The sequence below is a fragment of the Actinia tenebrosa genome, unplaced genomic scaffold (genome assembly GCF_029948245.1).
Source record: "Actinia tenebrosa isolate PJP-AT-01 unplaced genomic scaffold, QUT_ActTen_1.0 PGA_scaffold6__47_contigs__length_16458017, whole genome shotgun sequence".
Classification (NCBI taxonomy): Eukaryota; Metazoa; Cnidaria; class Anthozoa; order Actiniaria; family Actiniidae; genus Actinia; species Actinia tenebrosa.
The window spans coordinates 13,513,927-13,536,059 of NW_028292583.1; the positions used below are offsets into that span (position 1 = coordinate 13,513,927).

The 22,133-nt window shown below is 38.9% G+C and overlaps 1 protein-coding gene across 3 annotated transcripts; it reads left to right on the forward strand.

The window, feature by feature from the left end:
- The first annotated feature begins 1,723 nt into the window (after nucleotides 1–1,723).
- LOC116292407 (uncharacterized) lies at nucleotides 1,724–21,314 on the forward strand. 3 transcript variants are annotated; one of them, XM_031699726.2, is made up of 51 exons: nucleotides 1,724–1,859; nucleotides 2,824–3,051; nucleotides 3,127–3,387; nucleotides 3,985–4,179; nucleotides 4,265–4,306; nucleotides 4,413–4,478; nucleotides 4,638–4,733; nucleotides 4,807–4,878; nucleotides 5,165–5,254; nucleotides 5,332–5,415; nucleotides 5,497–5,607; nucleotides 5,867–5,941; nucleotides 6,088–6,153; nucleotides 6,308–6,376; nucleotides 6,465–6,606; nucleotides 6,719–6,854; nucleotides 6,940–7,000; nucleotides 7,450–7,664; nucleotides 8,078–8,138; nucleotides 8,271–8,452; nucleotides 8,539–8,602; nucleotides 8,848–9,073; nucleotides 9,383–9,555; nucleotides 9,650–9,869; nucleotides 10,171–10,478; nucleotides 10,876–11,047; nucleotides 11,314–11,396; nucleotides 11,490–11,724; nucleotides 12,441–13,265; nucleotides 13,633–13,837; nucleotides 14,366–14,386; nucleotides 14,474–14,582; nucleotides 14,945–15,088; nucleotides 15,168–15,239; nucleotides 15,555–15,725; nucleotides 15,801–15,980; nucleotides 16,464–16,517; nucleotides 16,594–16,701; nucleotides 16,825–16,898; nucleotides 17,136–17,228; nucleotides 17,305–17,344; nucleotides 17,783–17,889; nucleotides 18,041–18,278; nucleotides 18,457–18,503; nucleotides 18,826–18,856; nucleotides 18,933–18,979; nucleotides 19,297–19,570; nucleotides 19,652–19,723; nucleotides 19,814–19,898; nucleotides 19,994–20,029; nucleotides 20,111–21,314. In XM_031699726.2, exons 2-51 carry the CDS (start codon nucleotides 2,860–2,862, stop codon nucleotides 20,155–20,157), a joined length of 6,777 nt encoding a protein of 2,258 aa, XP_031555586.2. In that variant the 5' UTR covers nucleotides 1,724–1,859; nucleotides 2,824–2,859; the 3' UTR covers nucleotides 20,158–21,314. The 3 variants fall into 3 exon arrangements, with proteins under 3 accessions (XP_031555586.2, XP_031555587.2, XP_031555588.2); XM_031699727.2 differs by having other exon boundaries at nucleotides 15,558–15,725; XM_031699728.2 differs by lacking the exon at nucleotides 5,867–5,941.
- Nucleotides 21,315–22,133: the final 819 nt, after the last annotated feature.

The following is a 22,133-nucleotide window of genomic DNA, read 5'->3' on the forward strand; positions in this document are numbered from 1 at the left end:
GCGAAGTAGAAGTTATACAGCAATGTACAGTCGTAAATAACACAGCTATACGTACCAAATTCGAACTAAATGTAGTCTACAACCACTGATAGAAGATAGCCTTTAGTAGATAACCATAGAGTACACCATTCGAACGCAGTTGCAGTGACTAGAGTAGATTTATTGACGGTAGATATTGTTACGATCTTAAGAAACTAAGAAACTGATTCGAACTGAAATACAGGTTAAAACACAACATTAATTTAAGATCAATTATGCTAGCTATTACAAGATCAATAAATTCACTTACTTTGATGTACGTGGATAGGATAAAGATTGAGAAAGAAGGTAGAATTTTGATAGATTGAAGACTGATAATACGGTGTAGTTAGCGTCGAGAAAGCTATATGATACTACTGAAAAAGCACGTGTCATAGATTGATTGACTGAGGTATCGAGTCACTTAATCATATAATAAAAAACTTTGTAAAAGATTAACTAGTTAACAATGAATATATTATAATTTTACCTTAATAAATATTTCATAAACATCATTGAAAAAGTTTTTGATCCCATCTTCATTCTTTAAATCATGTAGCATCATAAATCTCATTCTTAAATGTTATTAAGGATAATATATACATAATGTATGTGCTCTTCAGCCCTCCCCCTATAGGAGAAGGAGAAAATAGGGCTAATCTTTCCCTTAGTGGAGGGAGGGGTGAGAAGCAGCAGTGGGTGATTTGCAAATGGTTGTTAATAGGATAGGGAAAGGGAGAGGTGGAAAGAGGAATTAATATTTGTTTACTTCCTTGCACATATTAAAATCTGTGTATTCTTTAGAAAAATATGTGAAAGGATATCTCCGGCGGTGACAAAGGCAGAAACAAACCATTCATTAAACTTGTCAACACTCTTCAAATACCTTTAGGAGAAAAAAAGGCGTTCATTAGCACAAATATAATGGAGGTTGCATGTACACAGATAGTACTTACATGTTGTTTGAACTCCACATCAACTCGTCGACGAGATCCAAAGCTGCATGAACAATAAATTGATTTAGATGTCGATGATCATCTTTCTGTGTAGAAGAAACATTAAAACAAGTAATAAGTACACAAAAATTTATAAGCTACTGAATTGTTTTTACATGTACTGCTATCTTGTGTTTATGGACAACGAACACTCCTCAAATATTACCTTATATGATTGATCTCCTTGAGCTGAATCCAAAGATTTCATCTGTGGATTGAATTCTTTCTCGTACACTGGATTATCATGATGTCCTACGATAGCAAAATAGTAATTTCCAAACATCTTTAACATTGGTCAAACCTCTATTCTACCTTCCTCTCTCCATTACTAGTAATGTATCAGGCGTTACTGGTAGCAAATGAGAAAGACTAGGCTCGACAACTAACATCCGGATTGGAATAAATTCGTTTGTTGAAAGCTGCTAAATTTTCTGAAAACTAAACGCAAATGGAAGAAATATCAAGACATTTTTTCCCTATTTTAAAAGTTTCTCAATGCATTTTCATAAACCTAATATGTTTCGGGAAATCACGAATTTCCTCGTCATACTATCGGCTTATTTTCGTATTAGTTTTTATTACGGAGCTTTGCCGAACATATATCGAAGGGCTTCGTTTTCCTTTCGGTTGGTGTTCGTGCTGAAGGCATCCCAGATTCCCATGATTCCTTGAGGTATATTTTCCACCAATGACATGTCTGCAAGAAGAGCTGTGGCGCGAGTAGTCAACTTTGCATTTTCTTGTCCAACCATCTTTTACCTTCAAAACTGCTTTTATTATCCCCATTTTCTGCATCATTAAAGCCAATTTCTTGTCAACAGCGTCGAGGAAATCTTAGTTTAAAAGGTAGGTTTTCGGTTATAATAGATGATTTTCTTTTTGGTTTGCTTGAAGGTGCATAAATTGTGTTTTCGCGGAATGAGGTTCCCTGGTTTTGCAGTTGTCGTAAACATTGTCTTGGTGTGCCGTAGATACGCGTTATATCCTTGTTGTCATGCGACGAAAACGATAAAAAATGCTTTGTTTTTTATTGCCATCGTGTAAGGGAATCCGTACTTTTATGTGATATAGGTTTCTTCGTTGGTTTTAGGATTCTTTTATGTAGTTTACTTAGTTTGTCTAAGCGTTAGGATTGACAGTTTTGACCGAAGATCTTGATCCCAGAACAAAATATACAAACCTCGTCCTCGCTTTAAATGAGATAACGGTGAAACTAAGATACAATGATACAAACTCGAGTGTTTCTTCTGAACGCTTATGACCAATATTTTTGACATCTGGATTGTACCATAACATTTCTATTTTTACACAATCCAGGCAGTTCAATATAAGCTTATCACCATTATTTCTGTTCATCATTTTAATGGTTTACGCGTGTTCATAGACCTTGACTGTTAATTTAATAAATAGGACTGTCCACTCATGCACATTTTATATGATGCAGTTGTACTTTGTACAAGTTTGCCATACATAATTTGTGTTTTTTACTTTTCTGTAATTAGAAAATCTGTTATCTTATGTATCTATTCTTGTGCTGGTAGGTTAGCTAGACAAAATAATTTTTGATTAGGTTTGTTTGGTAGTCAGGCAGTCCAGCGTGTAAGCAGAGAAGCCCCATTACCTCGAACCTTGGGTATCTTTGACTTCATTTCCCATGGACTTGCACCACTACAATTTTACCCAGGATATCTTGAACCCCCATTTTAAACCTTTCCCCTGGACGTTCAACATAATAGTACTTCTCTGTAAGCTAATAGTTGTTTTTCCTTTACTGAACTTGAATATTATGCTTTTGCTCTTTCAATATAAGGTACATAGTACCAGTAAGTGGTACTTTCAGGGGGCGATGGCATCTGGTGGTGGGTCTCCAGGTGGAAGGGATAGAAAGGTACCAAAGATGTCTTCCCAATCTGAACTGCGTACAAAGAAAAGACCAGTTCCAAGGTTCAATACCAGTTTTGATACCGAACTTAGTTTGAACACTGAGTTGAGAAGAGCAGAAGACAGCATGAATTACAGATCTCTACCTAATAATCTGGTATGTATATTTGTATTGTCAAGTTTTATATTAACAGCTGAGTGTATATAATCAAGTTTTATATTTGGACTCTAGGGGTGGTCTTTGGGAGCAAATGGTTATATGCCAGAAAGAGGTACCAGCAGTGGTGGTCAAAGAAAAAGCAAACATTTTGAACAGGTTAAACTCCAAGAAACTACAGCCAGTCCTGAATCACCCCAGCCAGTTGAATTCAAAAGAAAGAAACATCATACTCCTGCAACGATACCTCGTACAAAGCTACCTGCAGGCACCCCTGTTGCTGAACGACTTGCACTGGAAAGACTCCGGCAACATCTTGCTTTTGGAGAAGATGAGGTCAGTGGTAAACTTCAGCACATCTTTTTTTAGTTGCTATTCCTGCAATGAGTGGACTAAGTAGTAAAATGTTTATAAATTATTCATTGTCTTACAAGGCACCTGGTTTATATAGAGCAGTTTTCATATGACTGGGAAAAACTGGGTGCCATATGGATGCCTCGCTGCAACTCTAATGTTTTTTAGAATTTTGATTGGGTTATTTTTTCTTGCACAATATGATTGGTCTAGCATTGCTGTGACCTTGGTGTTACCATTTCCGAGCCATGTTCATGCCATGTTTTATGCTGGTATTGGTTGGCGAGTAAATTCCCGTACAATGCCATCGGTACGGCGTATACCTTGTAAGCTTTTCAGTCAGTCTGCTTTATACCATCGGATGGTTCATCTTGATTGACTACATTTATTTTGAAAAGCCTTGCCTGCTAAACTCCAATTTGATATGTGAATTAGCCATGCCCTGGCTTTGATCAGCCTAGGGAATGTATTAAAGTTTTGATAAAATTTGAAGGTTTATTTGAAGGATGAAATTGAAAATAAAGATTGCAACTTATAATAATCTTGTGGGGTAAGTTGAACATGACACTTTTCTTGTAGCTACCTAGTCGAGGCCCCAGTACAAGGGGTTCACAAGATGTTGTGACACTGCCAAGCCAAAGCTCTGCAGCTAATAATGAGCGAGCCCAGCTGTTAGCAAGACCAGGGGGTACCTTCCAGATCCCTGTGAGGGAAACTAATGAGACAGATACCACTCTTGCTGTTGGTGGTGCTGATGAAAGTGCTGGTGAACAGGTTGGTTTAATTGATGTATTAAAAAGGACTTGCTTTAGGATTTAAGACTATTATTGCTGAAATGATATTTGTAATGTTTTTACAGGTTGATACATCTAAAATCCTTGAAAGGCTAAAACAAGTCAGGGTAAGCCATACAGAATTTTTATGTTTAACTCTTAATGAATAGTCTCTTGCCATATCACAAGCTGGAAAAACATCTTGTTCATATAGTGTATACACTTTTTCTTCAGGACTTCCTCAAACAAGCAACTACAATGTTTGTATCTATGAGCACAGGGGGATCTGACGAACAGAGAGTAAGTAATAGTATTTTTACACAAGTTACAAAAATGTTGAATTTTGACATATTAGTTTTTATTTTTGTTTTTTGCAAAACATAATCTGAAAATAACCACCAATGTTTGTTAAAACCAACCATGCTGTTATTTTAACAATATGTAAATTGTCTTTGTTAGACTAGAGATTTTGAGCAAGCAGCAAAACTAGCCAGGCTAATCAAACATCTTAAGAAACAAGAGAGGGCTTATACTAGCCTCTTGCAGAGATCAATAGTAAGTATAAGCTCTAACATTATTTTTTAGAAACTGAAAAAGTTCTGAAGCTTACTATTTTGATTTTATTCAGGCTGTAGAAGATGACTCAGCTACAGAAAACACTCCTTCCTTAAGTCTACATTCATTTTCTGAAGATGAGAAGGTAGGGGATACTTTTTTGTGAGAAACGATTGTTTTTTCATCATATACACTACATGTTACTGTATATCACTATCATTCTTGACTTTTAAGGTCACTTTGACTCTCCTAGCAGAGAGAAAATATATTCTCATAATGGAAGACACTGTTAGCAGGGAAATATAATTATAAGACTAGGGTAGTATGGCATCTTCACTAAGCATCGGATTTACTGCATAGGAGCTGTAGTGTTCTCGTAACTTGTAAAATGCATGACATATTTAATGTTTATGAGCTGAATTAATTCGTAGAGTGAAACTCATTCTGCACGTGATGAAGAACTTCAAGGATTACGACAGCAGCATGAATTACTCCAGAAAATGCTTCAACAGCAAAAGCAAGTAAGGATGTTGTTCCCTCTTTCCATATCAAAACAAAGAAGAAGTCTTAGGTCTCAATCATGTGTTAATGGTTTCAGCTCAAAGAACTGCAAACAAGACAAGCTGCTTTACTTAATCTACAATGTGATGCTGAACAAAGACTTGCTGAAGCTGAAGAAGAGGTATGACAAAGTGACAGTACGGTTTTCTTTCCTTGTGGATATTGAGGTTTTTATCTAACAAGATCTATGATTTATCTAAAGGATGAACAGACAGCTGAAGGAATGGAGGAGGATGCCATTGGAGGTGGTGGATATGATACCACTAGTGGTAGGAGCAGGAGTGGTACAGAAGCATCAGCGGCCACGGCTGAGGTAATGCTTCTGAAATATTCATTTAATCTCACGAGATGAAAATTATAGCACTGAAGTTCATTGTGTCTCATTATGCACTAATTGCTGATCTCAAATCGGTCCTCTCAAATCTGCATAACGATTACCACTATATTCCAAATCATGTGTGTTCATTCATTCATTTCTTACCCATTCTATTCATTCATTCATTTTTTACCCATTCTGTTCATCCTCTTCTCTGGGTGTCTTTCAGTTTTTCCTCTATTGATTGTTTTCTCAGGGAAGTACTGATGATTGGGGATTTACACCAGAGCAATTTGCTCTACATAACTTTATGCAAAGAACTAATGAAAAGGTAGCAAAAGCAGTAACTGTTGCAGTGTTACAGGTTCATGAAGTTTGTTTTTGATAGTGTTTAATAATTAATTCATTAGCTATATTGGTGTAAGTTGAGCTAACAAAGTGTTGCTATAGTAACAGTATGCCGTTTATTGATCATAGTTTAGGGCTGATGGTGACAAAGACAGGGATGAGGGAAACCAAAGAAGAAGAAAGAAAAATCAACAGGTTATGACCCAAGATTTTGCTCAATATATTATTCCAGCAAGGAAATAAGTAAAAATATCATATGGCAGACAAATCATTAGCCCATTGAATCATCTGTATACATTCATATTTACATCACATCTTATATCTTGTTATCACTATTCAATTATTGTAGGTTGTTAGGGCTGAACATGGTCCAAGTATGGATCTTCAGTCTTCTTCTGATGTTCAACCTGACAATGAGGTGTGTTATTACAATTCGTGTACTTGAGCTTTTTTATGATGGTAATGATCGCTTTCCCCACACATTTACCACATTGTTTGTCATGTAGGAAGCAGCCTTGGCAATTGCCGATGCAGCACAAGAGAGACTGGAGCTTGAAAATAAGCTCATGGCACTTCAGGCCAAGAAAGAACAAATGGATTCTCTTCTAAGAGAGCTACAACAACTGAGAGAGGCCCAGCTTAGAAAAGGTATTTCATATACGTTATTGACTAAATAATAAGGGAGTTGTGTCAGGCCAAATCAGTCTGTAACCGGATATTATTTCATGCTTTTATCTTTCTTGGTAAACACGATCATTAGAAGGAAGAAAGCCTCAAGGTTCAAGCATTAATGAAGCAAAACAGGACAATGACGATGAGAAGCCTCTTGCAACAACTTCTCAAAAACTAGATGATGACAGCATACTGGAAGCCTTGGAAGTCCATGAAAAACTAAAGTATGTCTCAAGAAGCCTTCTCTCTTCTCTTAATGACTAATGAAAGGTTTTACGGTGAATGTAAATAATTTTCTTCTATTAACAGAAAACTACAAGATGTTAGGCAACATCTAAAACAGCTGAGAGATATGATTGGCCATTACCAGGTAACCTTAAATGGGTTTATATTGTGCTCAAAAGGGTGATGCATTGAACTGTCGCTGCATTGTAATAACATAGCCTTGATATATTTTTTATTCTATAGCCCATGCCCATAATACAACTTGGGCTACCTGTGGTTAGATGGCTGAACAATAAATCCCTTTGCACTTGTCAATTGAGTTCTTCCTCATGTACAACAATTGTATTGTTCCTGCAATCTAACATGGCTGCCCTCACGTGATGGTGCAAAGCCTCTATTGCATCCCTCTTGCATAACCCAGCCCAATGCATATTGTTTAATTAGATGATGGTGAGGTGTCGGTAGGGTGTCAGTAAATTATTGGTCGATAACTTAGAGGTAAGGTGTCGACCAACCACTTACTGACACCTTACCTTATGGTGTGGATTGATTACAATAGCCATTTTAAAAAGCTGTGTCCCAATTTTGCCCCAGGAATCAGCAGGGACAGGAGGTGATCTGAACCTACAAGATGGACCAGGTATGTTAGCAGAAGACAGTGCCCCTGAGTCAGGAAGGGCAGATGAAACAGAAGAAGAGAGAGGGGCAGTAGGAGGTGCTGGATCATCTGCTACTGGCCCAGATAATTCATCATTGGATTGGATATTGAACTATGGTATTGATGACCCAGAACTTGTTAGCAAGCTAAGGTAGAACAGAAGACTCCTATCCTATTATACTCTTAACATTGCATTACAAGTTGTCATATTGTTATCTGTTGTATTAGTAATCCTTTGCAGTATGCCATCTACTCAGGGCCAAAAACCACCAGTAAATAAAGAATAAAATAAATCTTTTTATTTATACACGGTATGCATTAAAGCTAGAAGCTTGTGTGGCCGTGTATCCTCCATACACACTCCTTACTACATTAGAATACTCTATACACACAACTCTCAACTCAACAGTCAGTTACCAATCGGTTACCAGTCATGATGAACAGCCAAATTAGTTTTAGCTCGGTCATACTTGTTTCTGGATCAATGTTACTAGTAAAAATAACCAGTATCCTAAAGAATGAACCAGCCACTATTTTAAGCCCTGGTACTATTTTATTTTTTAGGCAGTTGCATGCTGCAAGAGAAAGAGTTTTACATCTCAAGCAGACCAACCAAATGGCTCAGGTCTGTAGAAAACATTATCTCTGATATTAATAATTTATTGTAGTGACTAAGGAGTTGACATTTGAATAAGAAACTATTATCATATTGCTATTCTTGTACAAAAGCTGATTTTTTTTGTTATTATTCTTTTAGTTGCCTGTTGGAACATCAAGACTTCATAATGAGACAAGCAACCCCCAGCTATCACAGAGTCAAACAGAAGATTTGGAGACAGACGGCACAACTACTGACACAGAAAGCAATGCTAGCCATGCCAGTTCAAGTTTAAATGCATTAGCTTGGCAGGAAGATCCTGAATTCCAGGAAAAAATCACGTAGGAGAAAATTTTGAAATAAGACTTTGCTATTGAGTTACTTGATATTAATAATTGTATTATTATTTTATTTTATTTTGATCTAGCAAACTGAACTCTGCCAAAAAGAAGTTAAAGCAGTTACAGGAACTTGTAAAAAGGGTACAACAGGTATATTCACCATGTGCTATTGAGAACAACTTTAAATGTGTCATCTGTGTGGCTGTACAGAGTAGCTCTTTCAGATCAGCTCATTCTTATGGCTTTTAAGCCACAAAAGATGCTCTAAAATGGTAGAATGAGATAATATTTGCCCCTATATTAGTAATCAGGACAAATCTTGTGCTAAGATTGAAGATGGAACATTTGGTACTTAATTTACTCATTTTTCTCATTTATTCCTTTTCTCTTGCTAGTTTCCTGATGGTGCACCAGTATTGCCTACTGAACTTGCTGAGTTAAGCTTTGATGAAGTGGATGATGATGATGAGGATGAAGACACAGAACAGTCAAGTAGCAGCTCTGATGAAGAACAAGATGAAGATGATGATGAACAAGCAGTTGAAAGAAACTCAGGTGTGGAAGATGAAGATGAAGATGGACAGTCTTCAGACAGGATACAAAACCTGCAGGGCATTGTTGGTGAGATATTTGTCATCCTCTGTTACATTTACATCCTGTGTATTTATACAGTCCTTTGACTGAACGTTGTCATTTGATCGGCTTCATCCCTACGCGTCTAGACCGAAAAGGATCATGGGGATAATTAATTCACAGTTACTAGCTGCCGCATATGTTATCTAACACGTCTTGAGCTCGCTTTTTTCGATACCATTTAATTTGCTAAAACCATGCCTCGAGCATACAGTGAAGATTCAAACTGGCAAGCAGTTTGGATGACTCAAGTTCTGGTTAACTTACCCGTTATTATGTTTTTCCGTTTATGTTTAGTGAGTGAGCAAGAGGCAGAGTATCAACTGCGACTGCAGAAACAGAAGAATGAGTTAGACAGACTGCTTGAAGAGCGCCGCAGACTCCTACAAATGCAACAGCAATTGAGTAGATTAACACAAGAACAAAACGAAGCCCAGAAAGCCCCAGCCATGAATGAAAACTGCAGCCGTGTAAGTATAACCACTGCAAAACCTCATTTACCTTATATATATATACAGGTATAACAGATTAAGATTTAATATTGTGAGCTCTATTAATTCCTAGGCTTCAGCTGAAATCCCAGCAAAGAATCCCAGTAAAGCCAGAACCAGTAATTCTGGATCTCCAAGTCTTATAAGAACAGATACATTCACAGTGAACAGGCCAAACATACCTGTTAGACATGTCAGTGATAGTGCTACTCAAACTCAATCCATTGAACAGCCTCTAAGGACATTAAAGTCTAATAAATCATACTCTGTGGACTCTGGAGAACCTCCCCAAGGTAAGGCAAAACAAGGCCTAGAATTGGATTATTACTCAAATAATATAATAATAACTGATATGTGCGAGCATCGTACACACCCTTAGCGTTATAACTATACTTATAAACTTACATTTTTTATCCATCACTCTCTGTTAGGGGCTCTTCTGTGAGGTTCACTCTACCCACACAACCACTACTTTCAATATTAGAAGCATTGCAATACGTACCCCTAAGGATATTTGCATATAAAGCTAGATATGTTATTATTGGGAGATTAATTTCAGTTGGTTTAATAAAAAGGTCACATTCGTATTTCCAGGGGGGACAACATCAAGTGCTTTGGTGTGGTCAGAACTCCGACGACAGAGAGAACTCCATGAGGAAAAGCTAAAGAAACGTAAACACCGTCTTTTAAATGAGAAGCGGAAGAAAGCAGGGCTTGATGATGTATCAGAGGGGGGTGCATACTCATTACGAAGTGCAGATGTCGATGAAGGGTTTGGTGTTAGTATGATGAGTGCTGATATTACCACAGCCACATGGGGTGGTTCTACACAGCCTAGTAGTACGCAGAACGATTCAGCTGTCTCTGAAGATGAATCAGAAGGGGAAAATCAAGAAGGCGAGGTAGGCAATAATTGATGTACACTATGTGGTCACCCTGGACCAGTTAGTAAACTGGAAAATGGCCAGGAAAGTGTTTTTGTCTAGGTCTTCTTTCCCTCATGCATCCATGTGTCATCCATCATTTTTTATGTGAAACCCACCTTTTTCATAGAGGGTCTTCTTTAAGATATTCTTGGGGTGATCACCTTGGTACGCAAAATTTCTCAACCCATGAACAAGAACTGTTGCTTGCCAATCCTTAGGTCGTCTGTGTAAGAGGCTACTGTTTCATAGCCAGAAATTTCTTCTCTTGTGAATAGGGACAAAATCAATGAACAATTTAGTTCTCATTTTCCACATCAATTGGTATCCATTATTGTTGATTTTCTGATGTACTGTATTTGTGTTCTACTTAAAGATTGCAGTTGAAGTTGAAGATGACTACCCTGATGGTATTGTTCAGGCTGAGGAGGAAGAAGAAGAAAGAGATGAACAAGATACTTATCCAGGAGGAGCAGCTGATGTTTTTAGAAGTCGAGAATGCGCTCCAAGAAACTATGGCATTGGACAAGTATTATTAGAGAAGAAACGTGAGAAATCAGTGTTGAACTTTATTTTCTCTAAGTACCTTTTCTCCTTTTTAAGGAAGCTAGCATAAAGAAGAAGTGTTATGAACTATATGTGGGTTCCTATCCCATCGGCAATCAACTTTTCATAAAAATAAAAATAATTGCCAAATCTTTCCACTACTTCACTTGATGCATCTCTGTAAAAAAAAGGGAGGAAATGCTGAGACGGTTCGCTTAGACTTGTTTTTAGACATGTTTTTCTGATGTTTGTGTGGGTGGTTTTGTAGGAAGCAGAGGAGCAAGAAAAAAAGAACTTTCTTGGCCCAGGATTGGTTCAGATAGAAGTCCAAGACAAAGATTAAGGCAACAGGTACAATAAATAACACAGCTATTAAAAATTCAAAACTATATAATTACTAGAAAGTGACAAATGGCTCACTATTTATGTCTTCTTGGTTTACAGAACTTCACCCCAGCTGAACAGCTAATAGAGGAACGAGAAAGAGAACAGTTTATCCTTGAAAGAGAAGCCTGGGAACAACAGTGTGGCCAACTACATGGGGAAGTGGCCAAGCTGACTGATATGTGTAATAATCTGCTCAGAGATCAACAGTCTCTCATTACAGCTCTGATTGGACGGAATAACCTAGGTGCTGGTCCACAGATGACTCCTGGACCAATGCCTGCTGCGGTAAATGGTAAGGGAATAGATGATGATAAGCATTTTGTTATGATTATATATTGTATTAGATGAAAACGAGAAAGAAGTTGGTGATGAGAATAACATTGACCACAATGATGTTGCCGATGATGATAATGAATGTGGTGATGGTCATGCCAGTGATGCTGGTGGTGGTCATACTGTAAAGCTGCTGCTGATGATTTTGCTGATGATGGTGATGGTATATTATGATTATTTGCTGGAATTTATGATGTTAATTATTGGTGATGGTGATAATGATAATTTCCTGCAGTTGATGTGGTTTTGGTGATGGTGGTGTTGGTGTTGGTGATGGTGATGGTGGTGTTGGTGATGGTGGTGTTGGTGATGGTGATGGTAGTGTTGGTGATGGTGATGGTGGTGTTGGTGATGGTGATGGTGGTGTTGGTGATGGTGATGGTAGTGTTGGTGATGGTGATGGTGGTGTTGGTGATGGTGGTGTTGGTGATGGTGATGGTAGTGTTGGTGATGGTGATGGTAGTGTTGGTGATGGTAGTGTTGGTGATGGTGTCGTTGGTGATGGTGTCGTTGGTGATGGTGGTCATAATGCTGCTGCTTATGTTGTTGATGGTGATAGTGATGGTGATAATGATATTTATTGCCGCTGATGTGATTTTGGTGTTGGTGTTGATGATGTTGTTGTTGTTGATTATGATCAAACCATGAAAATCATTTCACTGTTTTTCTTGTCAGACTCCAACCCTTTCCATCAATACCAGCAAAAACAACAAGAAGCATACCAAAGTCTACAAAGCTATTTTGACAACCAGCGACACCTTTTACAACAACAACAAGTAGTCCAAACCCTAAACCAGTGCTACATGCAGCTGAATAACCAGCAACAGGACCTTAATTTCTTACAGGGAAAGTTCCAACAGCTGTTTTCTTGTAATAGCAATCCTCCATCAGCTGGTCCCTCGCCTCTACCACGTTATGACATGCCAGGAGCATCTCCAGGATATCCATTTGCTGCTGCTGCTAATAACCTAGGACCAACATTTTTACAACCAAATGGAATGCCAAGCTTCTCATTCAGTGGTGCACCCACAACTTTTCCATCATTACCAGTATTCTCTAGTGCAGGAATAAATACAACATACTCTCACCCAACAGCTTCAAGACCATCAGCATCTAACAACTTCACTTATTCTCCATTCCAAACCAGTGCTACAGCAAATGATTCAATAAATCACAGAGATATCCCCTGGCCAGCACCTCCATCCAGTGGACAGGCATCAGCTAGTGCTGCAGCAGACAGTATCCAGGTTCCAAGCTGGATGCCTGTCTTCTCAGATGCTTCCAGGTTTCCATCTGTACATACCCAGACGGAACACACAGCTAATCCAGAAACTGGTGTTCCTAGTCCTAGGTTTGGCGCATTTGGTGGTCACCTTTCTTCTCTTGCATCCACACCAGCTGCTGGTTCTGGTGGATTGCCCTCCTCATCAAGATATAGTGCTGTTGGTACTTCTACAGATGCAAACTTGTTAAGGAGCTATGACCCATCTGCTTATGCAGGTAATATTACACTTGTGTGCACATTCATCCATCAATCTATCTGTCTGTGAAACCCTGTCCATTCATTCATTCATCCACCCATTCATCCATAATTTATATGCATACAATGTATCGGCAGTGACACTGGATCCATGGGTTTTGTATCAGTGGGAAGTGATACGAGAAATCCATACTGTGCAACCTCACTGTATCATACTGTAGCAGTGACTATGCTTAGTGATTCGTTAAATCACCGGTAGACAATGGCAAACTATTTCATTAAGGCATGTCATACAGAGTATTTGGCGTAAGTCAACAACGTATGTTTCCCATTCATACGAAAACCGCTTCATTGTTAACAATATATAATGTTTATATTTCCATTCAGAAGCCAGACCTACCCCACCAACTGAAGTAGTGGGCCGTTCGTTTCCCACACCTCTCAGAGCACAAGCAGTAGCCAACTTAGCAAACAAAGATCGTTCTTCTCAGACTGCAAACCCAAAGCGGCCTTTGAAACGTGGCTTTGACTCAGTTGAAACGTCTTCTCAGACTTCTAGCTTACCAGGAGATGCACACGATCCTTCTAAAAGGTATTACACTATAAGTAATCAATACTGCAGTTTCAAGTTCTCTTTTGCTCTGTGTCAGCCTTGATTGTGTGTAAACTATTCAGCATTTAGGACAAAGCTCTTGGAATTCTAAGGCAATTGTATTGATTATTGATATACATTTCTCGCGTCATTACTACAAGCTGTACCAATACTAAAAATATATATTACATGCTATTGAGGCTAACAAAGAGCAAAAGAGTACTCGAAACTGGAGTATTGATACTAATAGTGAGACAACTATCGCAGTATTCTGGCCAGCATTTTAGCGAAAAAAACATATTTTATTGGCCGAGAGCATCACCCTATTTTTAGCCATGCTGCAGTTATGTACATCGGATAGCGTCACAAAAGTAGTTTGCGGTGTTGTGAGCAAGGTTTGAGAGGTGGACAACCGCGGTTCAGTTTTGCAGTTTATGGCAATGATTTTCAAAAATCTTTCTTTATTTGGGTATCTTGTTTATGCGGGTTCAAAATATTCATCATATTCTATTTTTCCCCCTTCTCTAGGGCATCTCAAGATATTGATCGGTGAGTTAGACATTCAACTACTACATTTTTCTTTTGATGTAGATTCGTATCGTTTGTTATATTCCTGTTATTTTTATGTATATGCAGGGCATCTGATGCTGGCAGTGAGTTCTCCTTGTTTGAAGCCTTGAGGGATTCCATCTACTCTGAAGTGGCTACGTTGATATCTCTTAATGAATCAAGACCACACTTCCTGGTAGGTACCATCAGAAACATGTGATCACTTCACTACTGTAGTACCTTTGCATCACTACACTCAAGCAGCTTCCCATAGTGCTCAGTCAATATGCCTACATGTAAGACCGACGAATGCATTCTATATTCCCTTCCCTGCAAAGAGAGGCGACTAAAAGATGCAAGTTTGATGGGAAAAACAATTGTCATCGTATAGACAGTCCCCTTGAAATAAAACGCATCTAGTTTTTGGCAAGTCTCGTTCTTAGTACTAACCATGCATATAATTTTTGATTAGTTTTTGCATGATAATATAACTTTGAACCATGCAATGCGCTCAGTTTTTCTAATGATGTTGCCGTTGTTTTATTCCATTGTCAACAGATCGAACTATTCCGTGAACTTCAGCTACTTACATCTGACTACCTCCGTCAGCGAGCCTTATATGCATTACGTGACATTGTCACAAGGTTCCTTACAGAAGACTCTCTCACCACAGGGATGGTAGATAAAACAGCTCAGCAAACTGTAAGTTTTGCATGTCCGTGTTTGATTATTTTTTCTTTATCTGTTGTTTTCCATATCTTGGAATTTTGTTTCATTGCAGAGGTTTCAAGCATGGGCTGGTTCGAATTCTGAATTGACTCCTAGTGAGACTGTAGAAACATCAGAAGATGAGGTACTTATATAATTCAGCTAGCTGTTTTCTTCATCGTACAAGTCAAAAATAGCGTCAAAAACGATGCGATATTTTAATACGTATCCTAGCAGATAAGCCTTAGTGCAAGCTAGAGGTTTGACATTACTCTTTTAATGACATTGGTCTCAAAGTACACCATAAAGAGAGGGGTTTGGTTGGATGGGCCAGAAAAATGGAAAAAGGGAAAGCAACCAAGTCTCTAAAATTTCAATTCCAGGAATATGCATTGATAAGCATTGTAATACATTATCATTGTGTATGGTTATGTATTTTCTGATGTGTTTGTGTTCCCAGCAGAACTGTCGAGACGAAGCAGTGTCAGCTCAAGTGGTTACAGAGGGTATTTATGATTATGTGGAGAATGTAGAGTCTGGTAGTACCCTATCTACACCTACATCTAGTCAGACAGGAGATGCGCCGTTTGCTTCAGAAGGTCTTGGTGAGACGGTTATTCATTTTGATGAGGTACGTGTCTTGTACTGATGACTAAGTTGATGATTTGGGTATTACTCTATTATGATTTTGAATTGTATTTACCAGGCATTGCAAAAGATGAGAGAATATGAGCGACTTCGTGCTGAGGGTAAGCTGCGTCAACTAGATACCTCTGCTGGCAGTAAAGGTGATTCCAAGGGAGCCAGTAATAAGCAGATGAAAGAGGACGTGACGACAAGCTCTGCTGGAGACATGGGCAGTGACTCCTCTTTCTCTGATGTTCAAGTAAGTAGAACCTATAGCAGTCTATACATATGTGGTATTAAGTGATGCATGGCATGATGTATTGTCTTATATGTGGTGTGATGCAGTGCGATGTAATATGTTGTGATGCGGTGCGATGTGATATGTTGTGATGCAGTGCGATGTGTGGTGTGGTGATATTTGATATGATGTCACATGTGGTGTGTGCAATGCGCTGTGCTGCACTGTTTTGTTCCGTTTTGTTCACTTTTTTGTTCTCTGCTGTTCTGTACCTTTCTGTGCTGTGCTGTGCTGTGCTGTGCTGTGCTGTGCTGTGCTGTGCTGTGCTGTGCTGTGCTGTGCTGTGCTGTGCTGTGCTTTGCTGTTCTGTACCGTTCTGTGCTGTGCTGCGCTGTGCTGTGCTGTGCTGTGCTGTTCTGTGCTGTGCTAGGTTGTTGTGCGTATTGGAGTGCGGCGATGTTATATGGTGTGATATATCGTTAATGGTTACTAATTGTTTTTTAGTATCCTCGTATCGACACCCAAGCATTAGATCATCAAATCAAATCCATCATGTCGGTAAGTACTATCAAATATACCTGACACATTACAATACCAATGTGTCCTATTCACCATGCTATTTTTATTTGTGCAGGAGGTGATTCCTTACTTGAATGAACACATGGAAGATACCTGTACAACTGAACTGATGGGTTATATACGAGGACTAGTATTATCCAGGATAAGAGTCAGAGAAGAACAGGTAAGAAATATCAGACTGCTAACTTTGTTAAACCTTTCAGTCATTATATATATGCATTACATTGAATCAGGATGATTCTCGACACGAGGCCGGCCTGAATTAAACTCATATTTTGATTTGCAGGAGTTTGGAAGATTTTTCCACAAGCAGCTTGCTTCGATATTACATGACTCACTGTCAAAGTTTGAAGGACGAAAGTAAGCGATAAAACTTAAACTCCAATATTTTGCATCGAAGGGTAGAACATAGGAACTTGAGAATTATGTAGTATGATGAAAGAATGTTCTAAACTCGGGATCCAGGAACATGGGAAAAAGGTGTGGTCTTCTTACCCCCTCACCCTTTGGGCTTTGGGGGTAACGGGCTAGTGACCTAGACGGTAATTTTCCCCCCCTTATTCTTGAGTATCTAATGTTTGTTTTTTTCCATTTCAGAATGAAAGACTGTGGTGAAGATATGCTAGTAGATATGTCTGAGATTCTGTTCAACGAACTAGCCTTCTTTCGTTTGATGCAAGACCTCGATGGGTAGGGATACTTGTATGGATATCATTCAGTTGTTATTTATATTTGTTATTTATACTTGATGCTTCATCGTTTATAGAAGCGGCGGCACAAGAGGAAGAAGGCCATTCTGGAGACAGGTACGTCATGAAAATGCAAGAAAACCCGCCTGGTTGCTCCCGTTGTTTCTTCCTCCACGCAACAAAGCACCATCTATTTCAATATTCCTGTTTCAAGTTCTCTGTTGCTCAGGGCTAGCCTCGGTTTTCTTCAGAATATCCATATGTTCCAGTGAAGGTCCATGGAATTTCAAAGTGTTTGTATTGTTGAAGTTGTGCATTCTTGACTTTACCGTCACTGGTATTTGTTATATTGAGACACTGATTCGAGGCTAACCCTGAGTAAATGGTTCTGAAATCAAGAAACACACTAACAGCTATAACAGCAAAAATAAATACACCATCATCTAGATTGGGTTGTTATTTTTGCTGAACATTGTTTCTTGGTGGAGGCCAGAAGTAACTGAATGTTCTAGGAAAATAGGAAATGAACGGATGACTGGTATCATTAACTTACAGGAAGTCGAGAGTGGCACAGACACTGGCACAGGACAGGAAGCAGATAAAGAAGATGAAGGGGATGTTGAAGGAGCTGATGAAGAAAAGGATCAACAACCTGAAGATAGGTAACTGAAAAACACCAAAAAGCAAACGCAAAAACACATATCTAATTTATCTTTACCACAGGAAGCCCGAGCGAAATGAGTGCCAGATTTTTCATCTGTATAATGAAGATCTTTTCTGTTGGAGTTAATTAGATTTGACGTTCCTTTTCAGTGCAACTGAAGAGACGGAGTCAACGACCCGCGAGAAGCCTGAAGATGATAAGGATGATATTAAAGATGAAGAGGAAGATGATGATGATGAAGAGGACAATGAGAGTAGCGATGATACCTCATCATCTGAAGATTCAGATGCAGAGGATGAGGCTGCCGCCGACGATGAGGGTGCTGAACAAGAGGATACACCCATCCTGAAAGAAGAGAAAGAGGCGGAGGAAGAGGAACTCGGAAAGGTAACCTCACGTAGAATCTTGCTGCTCATACTATACTATGGATTCGCACCATGTAAAAGATCATTTACTATTACTGATAGGATTTGCGGAAAGAATGAGGATTTATCAACTGTATGTTTTGGTCAACCATGGAAATATAATATTCTAAAGTCGATTTCCTTTTCTTCCATTTTCTTAGGATCGAGACGACGACATGGCAGCACAATTTGAAGACATGCCAGAAAGGTACAATGGCAAACATTTTTTGGGAGTTTTTGTTTATCTATCATACATGAAGAAGTCGATGATGATACAAGAAGTTGGTGATGAGGATGATGATTTTGATGATGATACATGAAGGTGTCGATGATGATGAGGATGACACATGAAGGTGTCGATGATGATGAGGATGATACATGAAGGTGGTGATGATGTTGGTGGTTGTGGTGGTGGTGGTCGTCGTTATCGTGGTAAAGATCGTGATGGTAATGAGCATGAAGCATGAAGCAGGATGATAATGATTGATGCCTCCATATTGTAATTTCTGATTTAAGCTGGTTTTTTTTAGTTCCAAAGAAAACGCATCAGAATCGCAACAGGTAAGCTGTAATGACATCCACCCATGTCTCATAAACTACTGATGAATGCCTAACTGAAGTATTATTCATTTGTTAGTGTGTAAAGCTCGAACTATCCGTGAGTGAATCTAAACCATTTACCAGGTAAAATCCTTCTCTTTCTGTTTGCTTGAGCCTTCATACTACTGACTTGTAATCTTCTTGGCCATTCGCATCATAGTGTGGAAAAGTGTTCTGCTGTTCTCCTTTTTTAAAAATACTCTTGTGTGCACTTCCTTATCGTTGCCAAATCATTCGATCACTTGTACAGGTCTTAATACTTCAATAATTTCAGAGTCATGAATATGACACGCAGATTTTGTCCAATACAGTTCGATCCTATCCTTGTTTTATCCCTAGCTAAGTTACACAAGTTACATCATAATTAATTACGTCTATCTTTGTATTCCGATGGCATTCAGTGCTGGCAGCGGAGAAGAAGATGGCGAGGAGTCATACGATGACTTACAGTCCAAGAGAACTCTAGGAGAATGTGAAGGAGGAACAGCGGCTGGTCGAGACAGAGGGCAAGGCAGTGAGAGTGATGAGAGTGATGATAGTAATGCACCACAAGATGATCAGGCACAGGCTACAGCTGCAGCAGCAGAAGCAGCGACTGCGGCAGTAACCACAGCAACAGCAGCAACACAGGGTGCCGACCAAGCTAACAGGCCTGAGCATCTCCAGAATGGACAGGTAAATAAATCAATTATTTCTCCTGATATGCGCAGCAATGCTTCGACAGCCACCAAAAGTTGTATTTGCTTGTTGTTTCAGCTTACGGAAGACCATGATGACTTTGAAGTCATTCTTGATGACCTACCAACCAAGCTAACAGGATTAACAGAGGTACGCCACACACTCACCCGCTATCCATACATTGCTGAGTGATTTTGAATATGTTTAGAGTTAAGTACATATCTATTACGGTTATTTTAGGCGGATCTACAAGCTCGTATAGCTGAAGAACAGAGCCGGACTGAAGGTGCTCAAGGAGTCTTGAGACATATTGATGCTGAACCAGGTCAGTTAAAAATCCTTACTAGTAGGACTGCTCCTTCGATATGTCGATAGTTTTTGATTTCTTGATTTTATTAACTTCTATTTGCGCTTTCTTAGAACTAGCTGGTGATGGAAATGCGCTGCGTGAACCAGGTAACAAACAATATTGATTTGCTCTGAAGAAACTTTATGCTTTGATGATTCTCACGAAATAAATTTGGGTATTCATTGCAGAGCTACCTGCAAATCCAGCAAATGATTCTCAAGTAGGCGAGAAGTAAATCCCTACCAGCCTATTGCACATGGATCCGTGGCTGTATGTATAGTGAATACTATATGGCTTCTAGAATTCATATTCTAACGCGCTATATTTATTGGCCTTGGAACTTCCAAGATTTCATCACCGACTCCAGGATAAACCTGAAGAAACGTTGATCCAGAAGACTGACACGTGGTGGTGTTCACAAATCCTTGAGGATTTTCTCCAAATTCCTAACTTTCAGTCCTTTTTATATATTCATATTTTAGTGTACGTACGTGTTATTAATTGATAAATCCAGTTATTAATTCATTAGGATTTCTCGATCGTCACAGTGTGGTGTGGATCAGTTTTTCTCTTAGGTATCTTGTTTCTATTGGTCGCGAGTATATTGGTCGCGGCTAGGAGACGACTTCTGTATACCTTTCTAAAGATTGCAAAGTTTGTCTGTCTGGTTGTACCTGGGTGCCTTGTCTGACTGGATAAAAGACGTTAGGTCTAGTAATTTGATAGTAATATATATTGCCTGCCTATTGAGGGCAACTCGTTTATCGATAGTTAAAACTTGCGCATGCAAACAGTTACATAGAGGAGTGAGGATGTTATCAAGGGTGCGAAGGCGCTTGTTTTGCAACACGCTCTATTTTCCCTTTGGTAACGAATAGCGCATGTATTTCATACTTATAATAATTACGCTATAACCATCTGCATGTCCTGTAGGTTCGTCTCGGTTTTATAATTATACGTCTTCTAAACATACTTCTGAGTGGTTTTAAAACACTGCGACTCTCAAATGGCTTTGATAATCGACTCGTTTGATTGGACAGTTGGCGCTGCTTTAGTGGTTATTGATTGGCTGAGAGCCTAGGTGCGATCTTCCACTACGACATTTGCGCTGTTGGAAGCTTAAGATTAAAGAAAGTTATTGAAAATCAACTTGAGGCCCGTTCAAACATGGTAACTTAACCGAGCCAGTACGCAATGAAAGCCTTGAATATTTTTTAACGAACAATTAAGGCATACTGGCAGGAGTTCCATGTTTGGATTGGGACTTTGATTCATATATTGGTCTAGTTTGTGAGATTCTTGGCACTGTTATAGCAGAGTGAAACTATTTATTAAACCCGAATTAAGTGTAAAAAAAAAAAAGGTAAATAAAGGTTGATAGTTTTACCTAAATGTCACTAGTCATAACTGATAAAATTACAAGAAATGCATCCATGTCGCTGTGCGCTTTGAGACATACGTTTTTGAAGAACAACAATATCGCCATTCAGTTACAGCAAAAAGGTGACGGATTTACAAAACAATTCTTTACCGCTAACATCTTGGTTAGTGCAGCATATGCCAACCAATAATCTTATTTTTCTGCAAACAACTATTTTTAGACTTTTTTTCTTTCGTTAACAAATGATTAATAATATACACTTGTAGGACCGCGACGTTGCGAATGCAAACTGCTTGTCTTCACCAGGTATTGGTGTAGAACGAATGGTGTGTCTGTTATATGACTGGTATTGTTTTGGTTAAAATAATCAAAGACATCTCCGAAATTGCCGATAACACTAACACGTCATTTTGAGCCAGAAAAAGGCAGAATAAAATTCGATAACTTTTTAACACACAATGGGCAAGTCGCATTTTGTAATCAGACTTCTATCGTGCGCGCGCGCGTTTGACATTCGATGACGACATAATGGACCAACTCGTCCTCGCATGTAGAATATTTTTCAAAGGTGAGCCAAGATTTTCGTTTCTTCATGATGAGGCGCTCCTCACTTGATGACTGGTTCTTCAACGCGAAGAAAGGCGACGCGAAAAAACTGGTAGAACTAATTGGCAATAAGACGGCTTGGAATATAGATGTACGAGATGAGAAGGCTCGAACTGCCTTGTTCTTGGCTGTGGAGTCGGGGAACTTGACGTGCGTGGAAAATTTGCTGCAAAATGGAGCGGATCCAAACAGGTATCTTAGACCCAGAACTATTAACTACGGCT